Source organism: Lagopus muta, chromosome 4 (genome assembly GCF_023343835.1).
Source record: "Lagopus muta isolate bLagMut1 chromosome 4, bLagMut1 primary, whole genome shotgun sequence".
In the NCBI taxonomy this organism is placed as follows: Eukaryota; Metazoa; Chordata; class Aves; order Galliformes; family Phasianidae; genus Lagopus; species Lagopus muta.
The window spans coordinates 64,788,327-64,813,503 of record NC_064436.1 but is presented as its reverse complement, the minus strand read 5'-3'; the positions used below and the strand labels follow the sequence as shown (position 1 = coordinate 64,813,503).

General features: G+C 42.2%; 1 protein-coding gene across 4 annotated transcripts in view; it reads right to left on the bottom strand.

The window, feature by feature from the left end:
• Nucleotides 1-25,177, bottom strand: part of CTBP1 (C-terminal binding protein 1) — a 219,911-nt gene that overhangs the window by 120,406 nt on the left and 74,328 nt on the right. Inside the window, exon 1 of one of the 4 annotated variants that reach the window (XM_048942492.1) lies at nucleotides 12,973-13,060. The exons of the other annotated variants lie outside the window; for them this stretch is intronic. Within the exon in view, the coding sequence (XP_048798449.1) occupies nucleotides 12,973-12,979 (7 nt within the window). The 5' untranslated portion in view covers nucleotides 12,980-13,060. Of the gene's footprint in view, nucleotides 1-12,972; nucleotides 13,061-25,177 lie in introns of those variants that run through there. 4 annotated transcript variants of the gene reach the window in all.

Sequence of the window (25,177 nt, the reverse complement as noted above, 5' to 3'; positions counted from 1 at the left end):
CTACTTTGCAATACGTTAGCGCCCACAAACAGCTTTACAGGTCTAAAAGTGTTCATTTTCCTGGAGGCACACAAAATCCCAGCTTCTCCCCAGAGTGTCGGGCTCCCACGGCCATCTCATACATCAACTTACTTCCAGACCAAGCTTCCAAGCTGGACACGTCGGAAGAATTCCCAAAGCATGGCATTTTCAACAACCCAAAAGCCTTTCTTGCCATGCATTCTCCAGCTGGGGAAAGAAAAAAAAAAGGGTCCTGGTGACCACACTAGCAGATGATGCAAGTGGTTACAATCCAAGCACCAAGGTTGTTGGGAAGAGCCATCCACAACTGGCTTCTCCTGCCCAAAGGATGTAGGAAAAGACTGGAGCGGTCAAAAACCCAACCAGCCCCAAGTAGGAGGCAGCTGTGTCCCAGGGACCTCACTCCATCAGGAAAGGAGCAAAAAAGCAACAGGAACAAAGACTGCAGAACACTTATTCAGCCATTACAAGCATTGTTTCTCCATCTTCTACAAGAGTGTTGTGACTGTATTGGTTTGTAGTTCACTTGATGTTTTGGACATAGGTCTTCCTATTAGCAAAGTCCATCTGCAGCAGTGTCCTCCAGCTGTACGCAGCTGCATTCCCTCCTTCTCATAGTCAGATGTCAGAACTGGGCGCTCCTCTGGGCTGAAACACACCAGTTCTGGTCCTTCCAACACATGCATGCTGCTCCATGCAATTCTCACTGTTCCTACAAGTGCACCTCAGGCAAAAAAAAACTACAGGTGTACCACAGGACCAGAAGAAATCATCCTTACTAATAAACTCAGCATCTTTAACATTAAAAAAATCAATGAAAATAAAGATGTTCCATCTTCAACTGTCACTTGTCAGGGTACTTCGCCAGTTCTTCCCCCTTCAAGTCATCCAAAGGGTTGATCCATCTCCCCCAGCTGTTCCCAGAAGCACACCAACACACTGTCCTGTGCTGAACTGGGAAGCCTGGTTGCACTGTGTGCCCATCTGCTCTGTTTCCAGGTGAGCTCAGCTCCCACCTGACAGCACGGCCAGAGGTCCTGAGGCAGGAGATGGCTGGGCACAGCAACCCAGGGCTGGAGCTGCCAGCTGAGACGCTGCCAAAAGTCTGGAATGCACCCTTCTTATTGTCATTGCCCTTACACACAGCAACTGTGAAATTACTGCTCATTGTGCCCTTTCACCCAACCCACTTCTATACAAAATTTCAGTATCTGAGGTGGATTATAAACAGAGAAGAAAAGCAGGAGAGAATCTGCACATTTTGCCTCCTGGATAACTCCTCGTACAAAAGCCAACTCTTTTCTGATTCTCTCCACTATTTTTCTCTTTCTTTCCTTTCTTCTTCAACTTCTCTTCTGCAATCTTCCTTTAGTTTCTCTCTGCAAGAAGAGGAATCAGGTTAGGAAAAAGGAAAGATGGAGAATGCCGATCTACATCGCTTCATATCTTCAAAACCGTGGAGGTAAAATGATAGGGCGTGGGGAGGGAATGGAGCCCTGAGGCTTTGCTTTTCCAAAGATGACTTTCTTTTTCCTTCTGTTTCATGACTGGAAGAGGTATGACAGAGTAAGAGAACTGCTGGAGAATTTGGAAAATATCGAAAAAGGCGACACATGCAACTACAATCACTTGGAGAACAAGAGGCAAATGCTAAAGAAAAATAAACCCCCAATATATAGACTATGGCTTCTTTCCAAATGCTTTACTAAGTTTGAATCAAATCTATTTACTTTTTCATGTGAACTCAAGCATGGATTTCCTATAAAATTCACAAATATGCATCTCAAATACAGTGGTGCACACTAGTTTAGACACATTACAAAAGCACATTTTATTGGAAGAGGAAAGACATTGAGTTCTGTTTCCTGAAAGATGCCAAGGAATCAGACAGAAGTAACAGCGTGACCTGAATACTGTAACTAACAGTGTTAACATGTTCTTGCTTGCTTTGCTTACACAGATATTTGAAACTACAATAACCTAAACTAAAAGAGACCACAGCATCCTGCATTGCAGTCTGGAACAGGATTCAATTCTGGTTCAGAAGACAAGACCTCAAAAATAAAGATACAATAACATGAACATGCCTGGGAGCTGAAACAACACTTTTTGTCCTTGCAGCATTTGAGCCATTTTCCAGGTACCTGAGCAGAAGGTGCTGCACCAGAAGCTGCCAACAGAGATCCTTGTTTCTGTCTGCACAATGGCTAGCAAGTCCTTGCCTTGTCACCTTGCAAAAACCAGAGCAGAACTGGGGCTCTTAACAACACTGACTGCAAGCACAGAAAGTGAGGACACACTCATTTGCAGAGCGAATAACAGTCATGATTATAAGAAAAAAACAATACCTGATCATTTTTTTCCCCAACCAAATAAGTTACATTACTTTTCATCTGTTTTTATCTCATTTAAACTAGAGTTTCCTTCACTAACATAAAGGCCTCAGTAGGAACAGGTGATGCACTTCATTCCTGACATATCCAGGAAGACATAGGAAGTTAGAGGAAATCATCGCCATTTCTGCCTCCAGCGAGGCTGTTGGGATGCCTTAAAATGGCTTGGAAAGTGAGGATTTTCACTGAATTGGATTTTTGCTTGGATCTCACTGCAGATGAGAAGTTCCAATAAAAGCCAATGAGGCTGAGCCGGGGCTCCCCTCGCCCCAGGTTAACTGCACTGCTAACTGCCTCTCATTTCCTTATTTTGGCTTGTTTTCAATCACTGCATAATGAATTTTAGAAACATTAAGGTAAGAAAAGACCTCTAAGATCATCCAGTCCAACCCCACCCCACCATGCCCACTAACCATGTCCCTCAGCGTCACATCTCCACAGCTCTTCAGCCCCCAGGGACAGTGACTCCGTCAGTTCCCTGGGCAGCCTGCGCCAATGCATCACCAAAAGGGACAGGAGAAATGTAAAAAGCAAGTACTTCTAACTGCAAATTAAAAATAGATGCAGTTCTGGCTGATCTTACAAGCACACTGCATTCTCCGTGTCTGCAGCACTCAAAATCCGCGTAAGGAAACTTCAAGGGCTGAGTGAGACAAGAAGTTACTTTCCTCCTGATTTCATTACCCCATATACACGATGTAACTGTACACATACAAAAGCAGCAGCACACCAGTGAGCACTTCATTAATTAAAAGCCAGAAAAGGAAGTTTGCTAAACGAAGCAAATGTTCTTATCACTCCTATCTATATTCATTAAAACTGACAGGAAACCAAATATCACCATCTGTCTCCTTGCAATAAAGGCACTAAAAACAGCTTCAGGGTAGAAGAATAATATAAAGTTTAAAACTGCAGGTTTTCAAGTTTCAGCTTTAAATGGACAAGAAAGAAAGTGATGTCAGGAAGAGAAGAAAGAACTGCAAAAGGAATTGTGAATTTGCTCCTCAGACACCTCACCAAACACAGGGTGAGCCCTGAGCTTGTCGCAGGTCCGCCATTCAGCTCAGTGCTCAGCAAAGAGGTAAGTATAGCAGCGTTGCTCTCCTTCTTGGAAATAACTGCTAACAAAAACAGTCAGAAAATTGCATTCCAAATATGCACAAACTGCAAAGTTTCGGCCGCTTTAATGCTCAAGTAAGTCCCAGGAAGCACCCTGGAAGTTTTATTGCCTACTGACACCCTGTTTGTGCGTATGAGAGAGCAATTTTTTAAATTATTCCTGTAATTGGATTTTGCTTGCAAGTCAGCCACTCAACATAAAAAAGCTGAATAAGATTTCATGAAAGAAAGAAAGAGCGGTACAGTTACTAACTTAGACAGGGAAAAAGCACTACAGTTCCCAGCAGCAGCTGCAGAGGTGAACTGAAGGTCGCTGATTTAAGGCAGTTTCCAGCAGTTCTGCAATCCCTGCCTTCCAGCAACTGCAGTTTTTTGCATCCTACCTTCTAGTGATTGCAGTGTTTGGCACCGCAGGAGAAAAAGCAGATCTTTAAAGGCAGAAATGAACTACTGTCAGGATTTTAAACAGTTGAGCCCTCGGAACACCGTAAGTACGCACTGCTAACTCAGCAGAATGCTCCATCTGCATTTTGCATAGCAATGACAAGTGCTTCCAGTTCACTTCCACGGTGCAAAAAACACTCGCTCTGCATTTTCCCTTGTTAAGACTAAATAAGGTTACAGTTATTTAAGGCTGAGATAAACCCACAAAACAATTCACTGCCACCCTGGGTACCGGGGCACATACAGTGCAGGGCAGCTCCTGCTGCACCTCCAGGAAGTGCAACTGGGCTGGGATGGGAGGAGTGATGGAGCCAAGAACCAGATCGAAGGACTATGGATTTCTACCCTCATGTTCCCCCAGACCGGCACTATTTAGAGGTATATATATTTCTTTTAGCAGTTTAATTTTCCTTCCTGCAAACAATAATTTATACGCATAAAAAGGCTCATTAATATTCCATGGGGATGCTTTTTCAGACTCAATACAATTACGACAGAGCAATTACAATTCTTCTGTTAATACTTCAACAATACTAACAGATCCATTAACAGCCCTGCATAAGTATGAGGGACATTAAAGAAACAAAGCATACCACTTCTGCTTACGAGAGAAACCTCAACAAAATTATACAGGATAATAAAGTCTCTGTGTAAAAAGTTAATGTGAACCAGTGCACAAATTGGCAATCAGTTTCCTCTATGATACTGAAGAATCTTTTCTAAAAGCTAATCAATAATAATAACGGAATAGCAAAATTCATTAACCTCAGGATAAAATTCAATGGTAAGTTCTCTAGCATGTTAAATTTAAGGCAGGTATATGGTCTACACATACAGATGCAATACGTCCAACTGCTCAGCCATCCCAATGAAAGCATCTGAATGTTCAAAAATGAATTCCGAAAGCTTGCAGGCAAGTGCTGAGATGAGAAAAGACAAAACCATCTGAAAAAATTTCCTCTGGGTGCTTTCAGAACGCATCCTCCAGAAAGAAGCTGGAGGATTTTTCTTCTTAAGGGGGCTGTGTCACTTCTCAGATGAAAGAAACAATTCCTTTGCTGAGTATATGCTCATCGATGAAGCTATTCATTCTATATGCTACAGAAAGAACACAGTGTTAACCTTTAAGATCTTCTTCTTACAGAGCACCCACTTCTCTCCAGTTGCACCAAAGCCCTTGTGCATAGGGTTATGTCCACAGTGTTTAAATTCAGGATGCTTTTTCCCCTTTTGTACTCCAACGCATCATCCTCTCTTCATCCCAGTACACAAAGTAAAACCCAGATTTGTCAACTTTGACACTAGTTTGCAATGTGACTTATTTCAGTGAGCAACCACTGTCACACTCCCCCATCAGTACTGCTCCTGAATTCATTTTACACTTAGTAGCAGCTTCTCTTATACCTCAGTAGAGCTAAAAATGTCCTGTAATGTACTGATCATCATGCTTGCTGCTTCACAGTATTAAAAACCAACTCAAGTCCACCCTAAACCTACCTTTTAATCTGCACAAAGACAAAATAATGTATTACTATTTACATTTCTCCAAGTCTTTTCAAGTCACTGTGTATATGGCCTTAACAGTAATGTCTGCAGAAAGTTGGGGCTGGTTTGCCATACACCAAAACTCAGCACAAATACAGAAAAAACATGAGTGGACCACATTTGGGAGAAGCACCACAATCTCACAAGCCTTCAACAGAGGTCTGCAGAATACCTTCCCTACACATACAACACTTCCTATTCACTGGTTTGCATGGACTTGTGTTTACAGATCAAGAATACTGCAGAGCTTCTATGGGTTTCTTTGATCATCGCCATTCCCTTATTCCATAACAGAAGCCCCATCAACACCATAAGCTCAGCTCCATGTGTTTATTTGCTCTCACTTCACTCCACTTTACACATCATCCATTACTTTTCATGGTTTTTTCCACCTCTTTTATCCTCCTATCAATACCACTTCCCTGAGAGAAAGACAAGGCCATTAAGTGCCACACAACTGCTACCTCAGCATTATGGATTAGGAAGCTGACTCTGACAGTACTGAAGCCACCATAAGGCAACACCCCCTTCAAGGTATGCCATGCTCTTTTCCAAAGTCATTTTTCCAGATGCACAGCAAAACACTCACGTTCTGTGGTTGAAGGCTGAAGGAGAAGGTTGTTGATGTTTTAGAAAGCAAAATTAAAGCTTGATTACCAGATCCTCAGCTTTGGCCACTGGAAATCCCTGCTTCAAACACCAGCTGTTGGGGAAACTGCCATTATTTGATTGGTTCTGTCTAAAATTTACGTAAAAATAAAGATTACAAGGAAATAGCTGGAAGTTTCCTCAAAGAAAGCAATAGGGGCTGAAACACACACGGCTGCATACACGGTTGCTGCCCTCCAGCAGGTGAGGTCTGGGGGCTCCAATACACCATCAGTAATTCAATAATTGCATTTATTTCTCTTTACCATAAGATAAACACAATTTCTAGGACAGGCTGCTTGTTTACGTCCTTTCAAAAGATCTCAGTGAGCAAAAAAAAAAAACAAACCCCAAAACACACAAGGAGGCGCACAGGTTCAAAATGTGCAGTAAACACTTTTGAAAGCAATGCTCTCATCTGGGAGAACTGCAGCAGATGTTTATCAGGAGCTACTGCAACAGTTAATCCAGCTTCTAGTCAGATTAACTCTTTGCTGTTAGAAATGAGACTTTTGGGGCACGCTGTCTGCAGAAAACAATGTCCGCTGTGGCTGACAACGAGGAGTTAACGAAAGGAAGTTAAAAACAAGCTCCAAAGCCCGACCAAATGAACCAGTCTGGCCCAAAAAGATGAACAGGTGTATGTGTGGGTGGCAGTGCGGGGGGGAAAACATTGAAACAAAGCCTCCACTGACATTCTGGTCACTGAAGAGGGTACACTGCAGATGCGTCAAACAGTATTATTTGAACAATTGAGCAAATAATGCATTATGGATTTTTTCTTGGGGAGGACAGGAATCACTGCTTTTGATCTTGGTTTCCAAAGCGCAGTACGAATGCATCGCAGCAACAACTCGGTGGTTGTTCTATTTAAAGATGTTATGAGTAAGAATGAAAATCGGAAGGTACCAAACTGGATCATTCAATAATAATTCAGCAGCTCAGAAACACCACAGTATTTCAAAGTACTAACACGGTACTAAAAATCTACCTTAGTTACCCAAACATCACATTATGGCGAACTAAACTGTTTTTCTCTTTTATTAAAACTGAATAACTTAATGGCAGTTCTTTTTTTAATGTAACTAATTATAGTACCTATGGATGTAAGCTGGTTTTTACACCTTAAAGGTACAACTGCAAATTACGTTGCTGTTTAAAGCAGGAATCTTTATTTCTTTATGCGACCAAATTCAGTCCATATGCACAACCTTTCTCAAAGGCAAGCACGGAGCTGATGGGTCACAACCCCTGAACCATTCCTCCCTGCTTCTAATTTCACAGGAGTTTAATTTTGGCAAAATCATGGAGCACTCATGAAAGCAGAGGGAGAAGTTCTGCCTCCCCTCTACCATCCCAAAGACAGGGAGCAGGAAGGAAACTGCACCACAGCCACGCTACCCTCCCCTGCACATGGGATTCTGTGATTTCAGCTCTGCCCCTGCACACAGATTTCAGCTTGGGCGGGCATCTTCCAGCTGCAACAAAAGGAGAACAGGTCACTCATTCTGCAAACTCTTCTCATAACTTCCTTCCAGACTGAAGAAAATATCAGTTTGTTATTTTGTTTGCCTAAACAAAGAGAAAAACAAATACCACTTTGTCAAGCATCAAGACAACCTACAAAGATTTTGTTTACTAATTGTTAGGCTGAAAACAATAAACAAATAAACAGCTTCAGGGAGTCCTTGTGACCCTGCAGTATCTCTGCTGCTGATGCAGAACGGGTCAGAACTCTCCGGTTTTATTCTTGGCATTACCCTCAAAGAAACAGCAAGGATTATCAGCCACTTTGTGTCTGATGCAGAGATCACTGCTATTTATTCACAGAAATGTTGATCAGTACTTCTCCGGTTCTAAAGAGAGAGATGACCACGCAGCCATGTGCCAGCAATACCTCTACCTTCACGCCTGCATGGAGACCACCAGCCTGCCAGCTACCTGCAGCTTGGTTGCGTTTTTATCCCCTACATATCAAACATCATGAAACCACACATCTAATATCATACACCACAAGAAGGTTCTGTTTCTCATATTTTTGGGCATTTCACAGGAAAATACTGACACTCCATTCTGCAAGTCCAGCCAGGAATACCTTTTGTTCATACCTTTTGTCCTGAAGCCTCAACATTAATGGTAACTTTTGCACATTAACAGTACGAAGTACGACTTAAATCGAACCTTAAACATAAATGTAAGAGTAATTTAAACTGGTGAACTGGAAACAATGATTTAAGTAATGCCATTTTGCAAATAGAGTTCTCTAAAAGAACTGTTTGCTTTCAATGGTTGTTAGCTCTTGCTGAGTAGGTAAATAAACTACGTACATCTACTTAAGCGATTATGAAGCTGAATATGCTCTAGATGTTTTATTTTTACATTTTATTAAGCAGACAATTTACTAGGCAATTATTTTTTTAAATGGTGATCCTTCCCATTTTCTAGAAGGCCAACCCAAGTCCTGATTCTTCTTCCACCAGACCAAGCGAGCTCCAGCACAGCAAGATTGCTCTCCCCCTGTACCAATCACCACCTGTTGCATGGAACTCTTTACTCCGCCTCAGCAGTGAGAACAGTTAGCACCAGTAAGGAGAGAGTCATTAGCAATGAAGGCTGATTGCCAAGAGGCAGCAGAACAGTGGAAGAAGTGCCGGTGCAGAAACAAGGAGGTTTTGCTGGATGCTTTTATCAAGATGCCAACTTCACATTAATCTGACTTTGCCTAATAAAATTCTGAAGTAAAAGTAATACACAGAAAACCAACTGCTGTCCTTCACAGGAACGTGGCTCACTTTGGGAATGGCTTCAATTACTCCACCATGAATAACAAGTTGAATTTAGTATGTACCCAAGGAAAAGGGTGTTAAAAATACACGCGTACATCTCAACCATCCATCAGCACAGCTGCCTTTATGCTGCATCTCTCCTCTTTCTTCCTATATATGACTCCATGTCTAACTGAATCATCATGTACCAACTTCCAAGCTGTACAATTCCTGATCTCTGGTTTGAGCACTCATTCCTTAATAATGTGCATCGAAATCTGCAGCGTGTTCTGCCAACAGTGCTTGTCATGAGTGTCCCAGAATGGTTCCTGAGCACTGAACACTGCACAGCCAGATGTGCAGCCAGACTGAGGATTTACACATTGCACAGCTTCTGCCATAAAGGACAGAGACAGATCTAAAAGGCTTCTGAGTCAAGACAAGAGGTGGGCAAGAAGCAGAAGTACAGAGTGAATTTTAAGTCTTTTAATGGTCTCTCCCCACTGTGCCCATTCTTCATTCCTACTAAACACTACTCATGCCCCAGACTGATCCATGATGCAAGATGAGCAAGACGCAGAGAGCAGATCCATTTCTTGCCCAGTTTGGGGGAGGAAGAAAGTGTGTTTACGTTGTGCTGCATTCAACCCAACTCAACAGCACCCTGTAACAACACAGCGTGATGGACTCTGAGAGTGGGGGGCTCTCAAAAACCAATGGTGAAGGACGCCTTGACATTACTGAGTGAAGTGCAGATGCTGAAGACGATGCTCAGTTAAGTCACATCCCACTAATGACCATTTCTCAGCGTCGCAGCATGGGGTGAGGGGCAGAATGCAGAGTGCCAGAGGAAAACCAAAAATAGTACAGGACAAGTTTGGTACAGGTCACCTTATAAAATGCTGACTGAAAGCCTAGTGATTGCTAAATGGATGAGCACTATCAGACCTATGGAGGAGGAATGGGATGGACAGCCAGCATGGAGAAATCTGCAGTTCTGATGATGAGCCCTGAAGCTGCCAGCATCCATCCTGCTGCAAGTCCCCATCTTCAGCTTTGGGAACTGGACCCAGCAGTCTGAAAGGCATGGAGCTGTGCCAGGGAAGGGCCATGTGGGGGTTAGGGACAGGGCCTGCACCAGAGGGCAGTGGACATGGAACGGGCTGCCCAGGGCAGTGGCATGGCCAAGAGCTGCCAAAGATCAAAGAATGTTTGAAGACTGCTCTCAGCCATATGGTTTGGGTGGCTCTGTGTGGAGCCAGGAGTTGGACCCCATGATCCTTGCAGGCCCCTTCCAACTGGGATATTCCGTGACTGTATAACACAAATGAGCAGAACCCAACCGCAGGCTCTGCTGCCTCGAGAGGATACCCGAGGAGACTGAGGAATGGGAACAGGGTAGGCTGGAGCTGGGCCAGGGAGCTGCTGGGAGAAAGCAGCCATTCGAAAACAAAACAGAAAGAAGGCTGTATACTAGAAACCATCTTAACCTCCTGCAAACATTTCTCAATGCTCCCAACATCTCATCCAGACCATGAATTAACCAGCCTGAGCCAAATGGTTGTTGTGTGCCCACACGCTCCCATCTGCCTGCACGACGCAGGCTCCGGGACTCAGAAGGCTGCTGTGATGGAAATCCATGCTTCATACACACAGTAACTGCAACAAGAGGGCTATAAAAGTCCTTGTATCACTTACATTATTTCTCCCCTTTGAGAAACTCTGCCACCTGGAAATTTTCTACATTGTACTTTGTACGGGTGGCACTGGTGGTAACATTACAGCTCAGGAATTACACATCTTTACAAACAGTAGATTATTTTTTCTCTGCGTAATCAAAACAGTCATTTGAAAACAAACATGATGTGTAATTGTCATCAGAAGTTTTCTAACCTAACACTGCGTGTGTTTACAGGTAAAAACTATACTTCTGAAGCAAGTATTACAGCTATCAGTGAAAACTGCTGTTGTCAATCGCATCACTATCTCGCATGCATCGCTCCCTCAAAGAACTCCGTAACCCCTTGAGCTTTACCAAGAACACATTCTCTCTCTCCATCCAATTAAGTCACTAATGGGGGAAAAAACAAAAAAAAAAGAAAAAAAAAATCCCAAACACCTCTTGAAAGTCTAATGTGCAAACATTCAGATACGTAGGTAGGCAACAGATAAGGAATTCAATCACTTTTGTAAAATCACAGAATGGTATGGCTTAGAAGGGATCTTAAAGCCCTTCCAGTTCCAACCTCCTGCCACGGGCTGGGTGCCTCCCACCAGCTCAGGCTGCCCAGGGCTCATCCAACTTGGCCTTGAGAACCTCCAGAGATGGGGCACCCACAGCTCTCTGGGTAAAGAATGTCCTCCTAACATCTAACCTAAATATCCCCTCTTTCAGTTTAAAATCATTCCCCCTTTGGTTCCATCATTGTTCGTATTTCCACTCCACTAAGTCTACAAGTAGATAACAGACACAGAGCTACTTTTGCTGTTTTCTTGGGAGGAGACAGTTTACATAGAGTATGACATATGTACCTTGTTTTTATAGATAGATAAATATATATGTATATTATATATATGTATTACATATACTTGTATATATGATATATATGCACATAAAATATGAAAACATTTTACATATATTATAAAAGCCACAGCGACATGAAATCAAAACAGGATAAAATGTACACAGGGTTATTTCTCCTTGTGAAAAGTCCTTACTGAGCTGCAACTAGATTAATGTTGAAAGTACGTACTGCTTACATACATATTTATGCACGTACACATTTCACAGTTCACATATCTGCATCTCTCCTATCCACGTGCCCACAGCCACAGAGCACAAAGCACAGCAGTCTCAGCCACCCACACACCCATCTCCCACAGCACAGGGACACAGGGAGCTCTGTGCAGCACCGCTCTCTGCCTGTATGTTGCTGGAACAAAGCCTTGCCATGCAACAGGTGCAGACCCACTGCCCTGCAGCTCCAGGAGAGAAAAACGGGGGTTTTTAGGCCTAGCAGCGGCTCAGCTCTGTGAGCATCCCTCTGTCTCTAAGGGAATGGCAAAGGGGTTAATGGCATCCAGAGCAACAGCACCACTCATGCCAACCCAAACTCATCCAAACCCAAACTGCTAAACTGGAGAGTTGAAATGCTTCAGTAACAATTTTATTAAAAATAACAGTAACAATTATTAGGCACCAATTTCCAACCAGGCATTTTTATCTAAATTTCCCACTCTTTGCTTCTATCACCCAATTGATTACAGGAATGCACCATTCCAGCACTGCTCCTGGAGGACATTTCTCACTAACAGCGAGCTGGAACTGAAAGCAAACGTGTCTGCTGAGCTCACAGTGCAAAGGAAAGTTGCAGAACGAACCAACACAGAACATATCTCTATCAGACATAACTTGTTTTTCCTCTCCATGAAACGTAGAACTCAGAAAGATGGGTGCGATTTTAATAAGAAACGTCAAGGATGGGCGACCATAAAACGCACCACGACTAAAAAAAATAGGGAGAGCGGATGCCAGGAAATAACGCACAGCCAAATCTGTGCCTGAGATGCGCATCAGAGGAGAGGCTGGCGAGAGAAAAGCGGAGCGCACGGAACTTCCTATTTGCTATTTTGAACGGAAGGCGGACGCGCAGCGCTCGGTCACAGCCCACTTCCGACGGCCGCCAAGTGTCACCGCGGGTGGGGGGGGGTGGGGGTCGGACGGGGCGGTCAATGAGCCACGGGAGCCGGGCAGAGCCGCGCAACGAAAACCTTTTCGGAAACCAAATAAGAACGCGAGGAACGGGAAGACGAGCGCGCTGGATGCGAACGCAGCACTGCGTTCCCACGCCGCCGCTCTGCGCGTCCGGTTGCGCGGCCACCCCGCCCTGCGCGCCCCGGAGGTGGGTGGATAAATGGAAAAAAATGTGTATGTGTGTGTGGGGGGGGGTGGGAGGAATAAAAATGATCAAAATATCAACGACACGAAACGAGGCACCCCGCCGGGCCGGGAGCTGCCGGAGCCCCCGCGCACCCACCTTGCATCCCCGCCGCCGGCCCCGCCGCGATCTGCCTCCGCCGCTGAAAATACGGAGCAGGCGGCGGTGGCCAATCGGAGCGCGCGGCGCCACGCCCGCAGCCAATAGCGACCGCCCGCCGCTGGCCGCCCGCCAACCCGGGCGCAGCTCATTAGGCGGCCGCCAGCAGCGGGGGAGGGGCGCGGCACCGCCGGGGGGTGGAGGGGAGGGGGAACGGGAACGGAACGGGAACGGAAACCTCCTTCCCCCACTTCTTTTTTAATTCCCTTTTTTCCACTTTTTCATCTTTGATTTTCCACTTTTTCACTTTGATTCCTTCCCCCCTTTCTACCACTCATATCGGCTTTTACCCTTTTTTCCCCTTTATTCCCACCCCCCGCCTGTCTCCCTTTCTTGTTCTGTCCTTTTCCCCAGTTTTTACCTTTTTCATTTTTTTTTCTTTTTTCCCCGTTTTTCCCCTTTTCCTTTATTATTATTAGTATTATTATATTGAAGCACAATCTGGAGACTGTTTTACTGTGCCACTGCCCAGCTCATCTTCAGGAATCTCAACGGAGAAGGGGATGGAAACACCGCCACATCCCCCAGCTACAGCCTGAGGCTCACAAATGCTCACACAGCCCCACTTCTTTCCAACAAAGAGATGTAAAAACTTAGTTGCTACCATCCAACCCACCATAGGAACACCAGCTCCAAACCCAGAGCTGTGCAGGCCTCAGCTTCACTCCAGCACACTGAGCTTTGTGCTCTGCTCTACCGCTACAGGGAAATAAACAGGAAAAAAAAAAAAAAGTTTTCTTATTATAAACTTGAGTTCAACAACTTTGGAAACAAGTATCCGCTTTGCTAAAACTGCTCTGCCCCCATCTGGCCCCACCTGCAGTGCTGCATCCAGGCCTGGAGCCCTGAGCACAAGAAGGGCAAGGAGCTGTGGGTGCCCCATCCCTGGAGGTGCTGAAGGCTGGGCTGGATGGGGCTCTGGGCAGCCTGAGCTGCTGGGGGGCATCCAGCCCATGGCAAGGGGTTGAAATGGATGGGCTTTAAGTTCCCTTCCAAACCCCAACCACGCTGTGATTCTACGAAAATTACTAAATCACATTCGCTGAAAACTCCTGCCCTAACAAGTCCCATTATTAATTAGCTCAGTGTGCTAATACAGGCTACCACACGCCATGAGGTGGTAGAGCTGATACCAACCAAGCCCTGATGCTGACTTACAGCAGGAAGCAGCTCCCCAGCAGCTCAGCAAACACGGATCTGGATGGAGCCCCAAGAGCCAAGCAGCCAGCAGAGCCCCGAGCCGCTGCCAGGCCGCAGTGACTGTGACACCTCTCCCAGCCCTGGCATCTGTAATCATCGATAAAATGACTCAGCGAATTAATAAAATATAGATCACGAAGCATACATTTTTATTACAGGATAATTTTGTGATAACCAAGCAATGTGGATGCTTCCAAGCATAAGATTAAACTATGTGCTGAGCAAATCTGGCATTTTGTGATAAACTGCAAAAATAGTCCTTGCAACTGAGGAAGAACGTTGCTGACATCGTCCATAAACATGTTTTATAAAGCATAACCAAAAGTAACAAAAAAAAAGTCACTGAAGTGATGGCTGGAAAATTCACTACCATATCCACTATAATTACTTTAGAGACTTCTTGCTTTGCAATTTATTCCTTCAAATACATTGCTCGGTGTCAGAAGTTGACAAAACTCTCCCCTATGCAGGCAAATATTAAAGCCAAATTAATTCCTTAACTGATCTGACATCAGCCGTTGTTGTTATGGGAATACAGAAAGACCCCCAGCACCTCTGTGCTGACAAGGAATTTAGGGAAGCACTCAAAGCCCAGCGGCACAACAGACAGACAGACGGATGTCCGCCAGCACCGTCCCCAGCTCGGCCCTACTCCTCTGCATCGCCAAATATGTCATGCTCTCACACAGCCCTCGCATGCTCACAGCCTTGCCAGGTCTTCCAAAGATTGCTCCTATGGTAGGACAGCCATCATTTCGTGGAATTGTACTTTCACAGTTGCACTGCTTCAGAACTGTATGGAGTCCCTGGGTATTTTATATGCTTAAGATACAGAACTCCCACGGACTTCCCAGCTAAACACAGGACACAAGGTCTTTCCCATCCTTCTTGCTAACTAATAAGTAATGGAGGCTTAATTCTGAGATGCTGTCATGAAACAAAAATCAAATAGAGCCTAAGTGATATAAAACAGCATTTGTTTCTATTAGATCCATTATGAACTGAATTCCTGTTTTAAAACAAATGACATTTAATAATATATTAAACATGTAAACAGGAACATACTTGAAGTTATGACCTCATCAGCTCATTCTCATGACATTCATTTTCTCCAAGGCCATCTCCACATTTCAATTTAATCGTTTATAGAACATTGCTAAGTTAATAAGCAGACATGGTACCTTAAACATGGCTTCCTCCCTGGGTAGGCTGCTGTCTTCCTTAACTACAGCAACTTAGATTGGTAAAAAAATAAATCTGTTCTCGGGCATATTGTTAGCAACTTGGAATTTATTATAAGATGTTCTTTTTCTTCAAGTATTTTTATTTGGAAAACATAACCAATAATTCCTGCTTACAAAGGATCGTTTGTTTCAAGATTTTACAGATTTTCTGCATGGTGATCATTTCATTTCCAAAGAAAATATCCACACTGCTATGAATCTTTGCAGCCACCAAAGCACGACTACACGCAGCAGCAATGCATATTTTAGAGAAGAAGCAAACAGGACAAGTTTCAGAACTACACCCACCACCCTCAAGACAAGATGAGGCGAGAGCATTTTTCCTTACCATAAATTACCACTGCCTCCTATAAGCAATTATTTAACTTCTAAAATAGCTGCAACGCAGACAAATTACAAGCTGTAATTACGCAAATGAATCCCTGATACTATATGCACACATGCATTTATGTATATCTTCATCTATTCTAAAATGCATCTGTATGCATAATGTTAAGAATTCTAATCAAGTACAGTATAGCAGGACATATTTACTTTATCTCTCCAGACGACAGTGTTTCTATCCTAGATATCTGAAAGCCATTTCAGTAGTCAAAAATGCCCACTGCTGCTCTTCATTCACTTGGAACCAGTCGCCTGACCCACTAGCACCTTCCCAGTACCTGAATGCTGGATGTATTGGCAGCATCTTGCATAGCCGGTCAGTTCTCGGCTGCTTTGGACACAGGACACTGTGATGGACAGCACTTACTGTCCGATATCTGGAGTCACACCATGAAAACAAATTTAAATTTGATCGTTCCTGAACTATTCTGCCATGCTCTGAAAGGACTCTGTGAGTTCTTGGTAGGAAAACAACCTTTGCCAAAGGAGCAACTCTTCTGCTCTGTCTCCATCACAACGAGAAGCGCTGCCCTTCTCTTGTTCATACATCACATTTTTCAGATATTCATCTTAGACACTGGACAACACGGTGGATCTGTAACGTAACCATTGCTTTAAGGTCACTTAAACCTCCACACCTCTGCATATGGCTTCTTGTTTGCCCAGTGCTCACTGAACTGGGAATGACACAGGAGGTAACATCATGGAGAGGTCTAAAGGGGGGGTTAGGCAATCTCCATATGCTCAGTGGTTTGAGTATTTCTTTTATTCACTTCCTAAAATGCCAAATTAACAGCATTCATCATACAATGAATATTACGTAACAATGATCTCGGGTGACCTTCTACGTAAGTATTCCTTAACATTACTCTTTGCACTCTTACAGGGCTTTAAAACGCCAGATTCCCACATATCTGTGTTTTCCAGAGAAATTTAATTTAAAAAAGATGGCAATCTAATACAGTTTTCTTTTTCCTATGCTGCTTTTCAGTGCTGATAAAATACAGAGCTACAATAAAAAGCCTTGATACTTCCTGATTTAAAGTACAAGAAAAAACGCTATTTTTAAAGTAAAAATCTGTTATAATGATGGGGATGGAGTTTTGGTTTCTATTTTTTTCTTTACTTACAGTGAAAATTCTGAATATTGTACATGCACATTCACATCATTTTGCAAAACTGTCAACGCCAGATATGTGCTTCCTTCTTTGAACTATCTCCCTGTGTTGTAACCTTCAGCTAAATTTGAAAATATTTTGGTAAACATAACTGGTGTTTCATGGGTGTGATTCTGAGAGCATAAGGAATTTAAGAAAACAGTTGATACAGTACTAAAATCTAAAACAGGCTTTTAAGAAATTGTCTGCTCCCTCAGCTAAGCAAGCTAGCCAGCTAACCACCTAGAAACGTGGAGCTGTAGTCCAGCCACTTCCTCCTGCATACTCTTCCCAGTACAATCTTTTTGGAGCTATTGAGCTCCTTTTGAAGGCTATTTGTACATTCTATTGTGGTCAAATATCTAGTACATGATGTTTTCCTTCTCTTAATGCATTTAGCTTATATATCCCCATACTTGCATCTCATTTCCCACAATAGGTTTGCACTCCAAAAGCAGATTGTCTCAGATACGTAACATTAATGAATGTCCACTGTTTTCCAAGATAAATAAAATAGTTTGAATAAAGCAATAGAAATGCTAGTGGTGCAACACATTTCTTAAAAGCACAGGACTGAGGAGTTCACGTGGAGATATTTTAGGACATGCAAAATAAGTCCTGCCATCATTTTGAGCTTCCAGTGAAGGAAGCAAGTCCATTTTTCCACCCCTCTCACCAGAATGCTGTTGTGGAATTGGGATACTCCAGAAATCAGAAAGCCTTTTTTAGGGAAGCCTTGAATAAATTCAGCATTTGTTCTACCATTTTTGCTTCTGCAGCCTTTGGCTCCCAGTTCTCTCACTTTGGCTCCACACTGGTTCCCTGTCATCTAACAGTCTCTTCATCTCATTCCAAAAAAAAAAGAAAAAAGAAAAAACCCTCACACTGATAAAGCAGAAAATTCTGTTCACTTGTTTTTATGCACACCACAGGGGCTGCTAATGCACATCCTGTGATCATTCAGTACTCGTTATCTATAATGAGGATCTTGTTGTAAATGCCCACTTTACAAAACTCCGCCATTACTCACTTAGAAGATTCGACCTTCAATTTTACATTTTGAATTTGATTCCACTTCTGTTAGCCCAGTTTTCAAAGTCATCTCAGTTATTTCTGTACAACATCCTGATTCTCTTCTATATTTAGGATGCCTTCCAATTTTGTCATTAGCACAGCCCTGCTACTGATGCCAGGTGATGCACATTAAACAAGTCAGTCTCAATGCTCCACTGGTAACCTCTCTGGCATGCCACACATTTTAGAAAAGTATTTCACTTTCATAAACAACTGCCAGTAAATTGATGCAGGAAGAAATAATTCTTTCTGAGCTCTTCCGTCCAGCTGCATCCACTCTACTTTGCTGCTTCTTACAGCTGGACTAGATGATCTTAGGGGTCTTTTCCAGCCCCAGTGATTCTGTGATTCTTTAGACTAAGGTAGAATGAAACTCTGCCCACAAAGCTGCTTGCGCAGAGATGGCGCCTGACCTCTGTACCACCAACACAAGATGGTGAGCAATGTTTTTTGGATCAAGGTCTTTGCCACCACTGGGCACAATGAGGAATCAGTCTCCTTCATGCAGTCGTGCACACTTTATAGACACTTCACACTAATCTTCAAGAGGAAGACAAAAACCCAACCTCAGCTTGGGTCTTCACTTCTCTGGTAGCTCAGAAGACGAAGGCCTATCATTCTTGGAAGGAGCAGACACTGATCTTTCAGAGTCTTGAATTAATTCACAGGAAGCTTCTTAGCATTCCATAAAACACACCAACGCCTGCAAGTGCTGAGGGCTGAGTTGAAGCTTTTCTTTGGAACCAGAAAACACCTGCATTCAAAACAGTGGTTATTTAGAAACAGAGATTCCCCAGGAAAGGCACCGGGGGCTGCTGTACACAGCCCACCCGCCTCTGGCGTGCTGGAGCCTTCAGAGCCTCTAAAAAATGGTTGTGCCAACAAAAATTCAGTGGCTTACCCATTTTAAGAAGCACTGCCAAGAGCACAGGATCAAACCAGAGCATTTGCCCGTACCTGCCTCCCCAGCCCCAGCACGATCCAGCAACACCTTTGAAGCGGCCTGAGGCCAGCGGCGAGGCTGGGATGAGGCAGCCGGGCCCAACGGCCTCCACGCAGAGCGGCCTCAGAGCTGCACGTCGCCAAAAGGATGGGATTTCTGGTGCCAGGCTGCGGAGGACTCGCGCCCAGGCGTGTTCTGCAAACGCCGTGTTTTAACTGCAGTTGTGCACAACCAAAGAGGACGCTCTGAAGTGTTGCAGCCGCTCGTCTGCCTGGCGTTACACAACCCTCAGCCTGGCACACAACCTCCTTCAGTGGTTCCATGCCAAAGCCGCATGCGTGCAAGGCGATGTTTCCTTACAACATCAACAATAGAGTCACAGATACGAACTTCAGTGAGCTTTGTGCTCATTAAATCACAGCTGTTTCTCCTTGATGAAGCATTAGATCAAACATCACTAAAACTGCCTTTGTTTGTGTACATATATACAAATACGCTTCTCCCTTTGTTCTGCAAAACAAATCTTAACAGAAAAGTGTTTATATTAAAACTAAGTAGAATTAAATGTCAATTAACAGTTTATAACAGTCTTAAGATAAGACTTCAGATGTATCATAATGCCATAATAAACTAACAGCAGCATTGACATTGTTTTGGTTTCAGCTATTGTTTTCTCCTGGAAAGAAACTACCAGTGGATTAAAACACCTGCATGATCCTAAGCATTAACTTCTCAATTGGAAATGCACCTGAACTCTATTGCTTGCTCATAACAAGCTCAGATCACCTCACAGCACTTGCCTACCTGTTCATCGAAGCTCTGCAAGTGTGAGGAAGGGTCAGCTTTTATGTAATAAGGTCTTTGGAACAAAGGTAACACAGAAGCTAGCACACTGCAGGCAGCACGCACCATAGGAAATGCTATGGCAGAACTTCCAATTTTGTCTACCCAGAGTGACAATATTGTTCAATGAGGATAATACAAAGCTATTCTTCAATGAAAGGTATCTGTTTGTTTCCAAAGCTGCATGGAATACAGAAAAAAAAAAATAAAATGTACCTGTTGAAGACACACCTAGTTAAGATAAGCAATAATCAACATTCTTCATTGCATTCTACACTGACACTCTTTGTGCAGCCCATCTTGCAACATGAATCAGAACAGAAGGTTTTACATGGGCAAATCAGAAATAACAGCTTAAAATAAGACTGTCCGTCCCTGTGTTCCTTTTTGGAAGAATTTACAAGCCTCAGGAGCTCTAAAAATGCTTCTGCCAAAAAAGATAAATAGGCTTAACCATTTTTAGAAGCACTGACAACACTAATGCTTCAAACCAGACTGCACCTGATGTCCCTTTTGGCAAATACAAGACCTCTACCTCTACAAAAAGCAGCAACAGATACTGTTGAAGACTGAACTCTAGAATACACTGAAGCATCCAATTTCAGTTCATTTCAAGAACATCTACATTATAGTTTACCAACATAGCTCAAAGCTAAGTTCTCTTCTACATGAATTTACTTAGGAAAAGTAGCTTGTAGGAGCATTAATTCTGTGCTGTGCCACCCAACTCCCACGTGCTATGCTACAAGCATTTCACTACATTTGGAAGAGGAGATAAAGCTCAACAGCCAGCTGCATTGATCTTCTTCCACCATGAACCCAACAAGAAGGTGGCAGCTGGAAGCAGTGCGGGCTATAAACGCCCTCAGTAGAAATTATACAGCATATGAAACATATGCTGCCCCATTGTCAGGGCTCAGTGCCTTCTTTTAAAGTTATCTGTCAAAATCTGCAATGTATTTAAGATACAAAAAAAAAAAAAAAAGAGTAATAAGCATTTTAACTTAATTTCATCTGCAAATATGTGCAGGGTAGGGGCAAAATGCTACGTATCTCCAGTTTAAGAGGAATGTACTTCAGTCTCTTTGGTGAGGGGACATCTCTGCATGTTCCACAGATAAATGGGTTCTAAAGACACAGAAGAAAAAAATCCATCAAGTTTTTTTTTTTTTTTTAAAAAGAAAAAGAAAAAAAAAAGGAGGGGGGGAGAGCAGTTTAACAAGGCTGAAAAGAACACTGTAGCTGTCCTTGGCACAGAAAAGGGCTGAAAAGCAAGCGCTATTCAAGAAGAAACTAGTTTTACCTTGTTTGAACTAGAAACTCTCTATAGGAGTTAAGCAAACAAAGTTATCCTTTCAATAACCCCAACACCTGGAGCACAAATAACCAGGCAAATAAACACATTCAACAACATTTTGTCCTGCTGTAGCATCTCTCATCTGGGGCACCCAGGTTTTTCTGCTTAGTATTAGGATGCATTATTTTTGGTTTTACACTCTAACAAAACCAGAATACAGATTTAAGTGCCATGAGAGTTTTCGAACTGCTCGACTTAGATAAAATCTTGAGAGTTCATAAATAATCAGCTGCCCAAAACTGCCACTTAAACAGCCCTTTAATCATAGTAAGTGTCAAAAACGTCAGATGAAGAAAGCAGAAGTCATTTAAAAGAGAAAAAAAAATCACATTTAACAATAAGATCTGCACAAAACTGTGGAGGTAAAAGATTGATAAATGAGAAGCAGGAGGATGGTGATGCAAGAATTGTACTCAATCCTCACTGAAATGACTGTATTTTGCACAGAAAAGCCTTCCCAAACTTCCATGCAGTAGTAAGGCCCTACAACAGAATGTTCACAGGAACTTGTTAACAACTTCTCCCTTCTCTGTAATCCAGCACTGTTTAAACACGCGTCCTACTGTGAACACTTCAAACGACCATAAGGAAAAGAGATGCTGATTATAAGACAGCATTGAAATACAAAAATCATTTTTGTTATGAAATGCTGTTCTCCAATTATAATATTGTGCTTAAATCATTTCTAAACCATGCCTAGAAAGATTGGACATAAATCTTTTTTATTATTATTATTTTTAATAAAGTGCAATGGGTAAGGGAGAATAAAAACATTACTCATGGCAAAACAGTATTTCACATGTGAAATACTGTTACAATAAGAACATGCCATTTGATGATATGACATCTGATAAATCAAAATCAAGAGGCAGGCACTAAAAAAATGCCAGAAGCTAAGCTATCCCCCTCATTTTTTCTTCAGACTATTTTTGATCCAATTCTCATTTTAAAAATTGCTCAGTCACTGTATTTGCTGAAAACAGTATATTCTGAACCTGAACCACCATCACCACGCATTTCCACCCACTGAAGAAGAAATCTCATTGCCAAAGTGGTGAACTGGTTGTTTAAAAGCAACTACTGGAAAAGACCAAACTTCCCTTTGGTCCATTGGGCTTCTGGGGGGTAGGAGAAATAAAGTACCTTCAATTTATGGCATAAGTAAGCAAAAACAACAGGGAGCTGTGTTATATGATTCACTGGAGCATATACAGAGATGGGACTTCACAAGGATAAGTCGAATTTTCTGTATTTATAAGGTAAACCAAAAGGGATGGGAAAACAACAACAACAAAAACAATACAGTGTGTGGCAAGAGAAGCAACATATGAGAACACTTGAGGTTCAAGTAATTATCTGTAATTTCTGTACTCCACTGTAGCACCTACCTAACTCGTTTATCTGCTTCAAAACGTATTTAACAATGCAGTATTTAATCCAGAATAAGGGCATTAGAAACATATGTAATTTCAATCCAGGAAGAAACGGTTCTTCACACACCCACTGGCAGGTATTTCAGCAGGCAATGAACATCTTAATAAAAAAAAAGGCAATTTTCTTAAAGCTTGTTTCATTATTATTATTTTTAATGTAAAAATAGAAGGAAAAGGTATTTCTGACAACTTCCAAAACAACTGATGGAAGTGACATGGAAATTCTAAGTAGCTGAAGGACTCACAGCAGGTAGAGCCCAGAGCAGAGCTCCTACCTGAGCTATGGTGTGCAAGGAATGGAGCAAAAACCTGTAAGCTTTGAAAAACCAACTACAGAACTATTTGAAATACTTCCTGCTAATCTCTCCCCAGTAATTAAGGGAGTTTGGGACCATCTAATAGAAGCTGATGTATATTTTTGTATAACAGACATTTGATTTTCCTTCATTTCTTTTCAACTGAATTTAGGCCATTTTGCAGTGTAGTTCTTAAAAAAGGATTGTATCACAAAGGAGAATAAGAACACAGACCAAGTATTTAAGAAATATTTATAGTGTCAACAGTATTATGTAAACCAAGTTGCTATGACTCATTTTGATCTAGCCGTAATAATAAAGATCGCCTTTGAGGGGACTGAAGTGCCTATCAACAGAAAAGATAAACAAGCTTCAAATTTAAAAGAACACCTTCCTAAAGCTCAAAAGCAGAAACAGACTTACGTTAACCATTACAAAGCCACAAAATGTGAGAAAAGTTGAAGTATTTCTTTCATTGCTTTCCTAAACTTCTCCAAAGCTTTACTGACTTACTATGGATAGGAACAAATGTATTTCTTTGCTACTGGTCAACCAATCCATAGGAAAACTCTGTAATTTAAGGCTTTGAACATGAAAACCTGCCATTGAATAGATTTTACAGGAAAACCTATACAGTTCATGGATTATATGGATGACTATTGCTGTATATTGGCTATTTTCCTTACAAATGTCAGCAGAAGCATACAACTGGCATCAACAAAATGATTAAAGCCATTGAAGAGCAAGGATAAACTATTCTCAAGAGTTTCTCCTTCTGATTAGAAAATGTATAAAATGATCCAATCATCCAATGAGAGTGTGTTGGTTTTTAAGGGAACTGATCAGACATGGCTGATGTGTCTGCAGGGGATTCAGAGAAGGTTGGATCAACCACAAAGGAATCAAGAATGCCCAGGATCACCATCAGAATCCACACAAGCCGCTCTATAAAGGAGGAGAATAGGAAAGGCCTTGTATTTTGTTGCATATTCTGGATGTCACAGAGATTAGTGTCTCCTTGGAAAAGAGATATGAAGAAATCTCTAGAGGTGTGATGAAGTCATTAGGGAAGCACACATTCTGTGCCATTCTGAATAGAAGTGTACAGTATTATCCTACAGAGTATTTCATTTTGCAGACATTCCAGAAATGTAGTCTCATCCAAAGAGACAAGCACTCATTAACCTTCAAGTTTATAGGTATTTTAAAGCTTTTACTTATCTTAGTTGAAAGAATTAAAGTGATTTAATAAACTAACATACAGCAACTACTCTAAGAACTAAGCTGCACGATAGGCTGAATGAATCATTATTACAGTCAAGTTTGCTGGTAGCTTTGGATGAACACACAGCTCCTACCTACGATCTCCCAAAACCATAAGGGGCAGCTGAATCACAGAATGGCCAGGGTTGGAAGGGACCTCGAGGATCACGAATCTCCAACCCCCTGCCACATGCAAGGCCACCAACTTCCACATTTAGTACCAGACCAATCACTGGAACCTTCCCTGTGCATCTCTAACATGACAAGACATGCACCCAATGTGCTCACTTCTCATATTATACAGCCTCCATTGCAGCTGAAGGTATATTACACGCTTATCAACTCTGTTACCTCAAGCACCTTGCCAAAAGTCATCATCTGAAGCACAGAAAAATGTTATAGTTGTCTTGAATACATTCAGTCACTAACAGGCCCATAAGATTTATGTGGATTGGCAGATTTCAGATTATTTGAAATGTTAATTGGTAATTAGTGAAGACAGACTTTGTTTTAAACAACAGAATTATAGATGTGTAATTCTATCATCTAATTATATGACTTCTCTGTATTACTTCCTATAGTCTGTTACATATTATGTGTTTGTTGTATCACTCACAACAGTGAATTCGCTCTGTGTAGTAAAACACAAAATTGGATCTTCTTTCATTTCATGACAGTACACAGAGATATGCTGCCTCTGTGACAGTGCATGTGTACCTCCAAGAAAAAAAAGCTATCACTAGTTTTTAGCGTGAATTATTTCACGCTATTTCCTCTCAAGGTCATTCAATTCTACTTTTTTTTAATTAATGGTTAACTGGCAGTAAGTTTGCACTATTTTAAATTACATTTTTGCACATTACAAGCGTCATGTTGAGAAGCACAAGTATAATAAGGTTTATTATTTCTATTTTCATGCTACTCTTTGCCAAAAAGGCACGGCGAAACCCA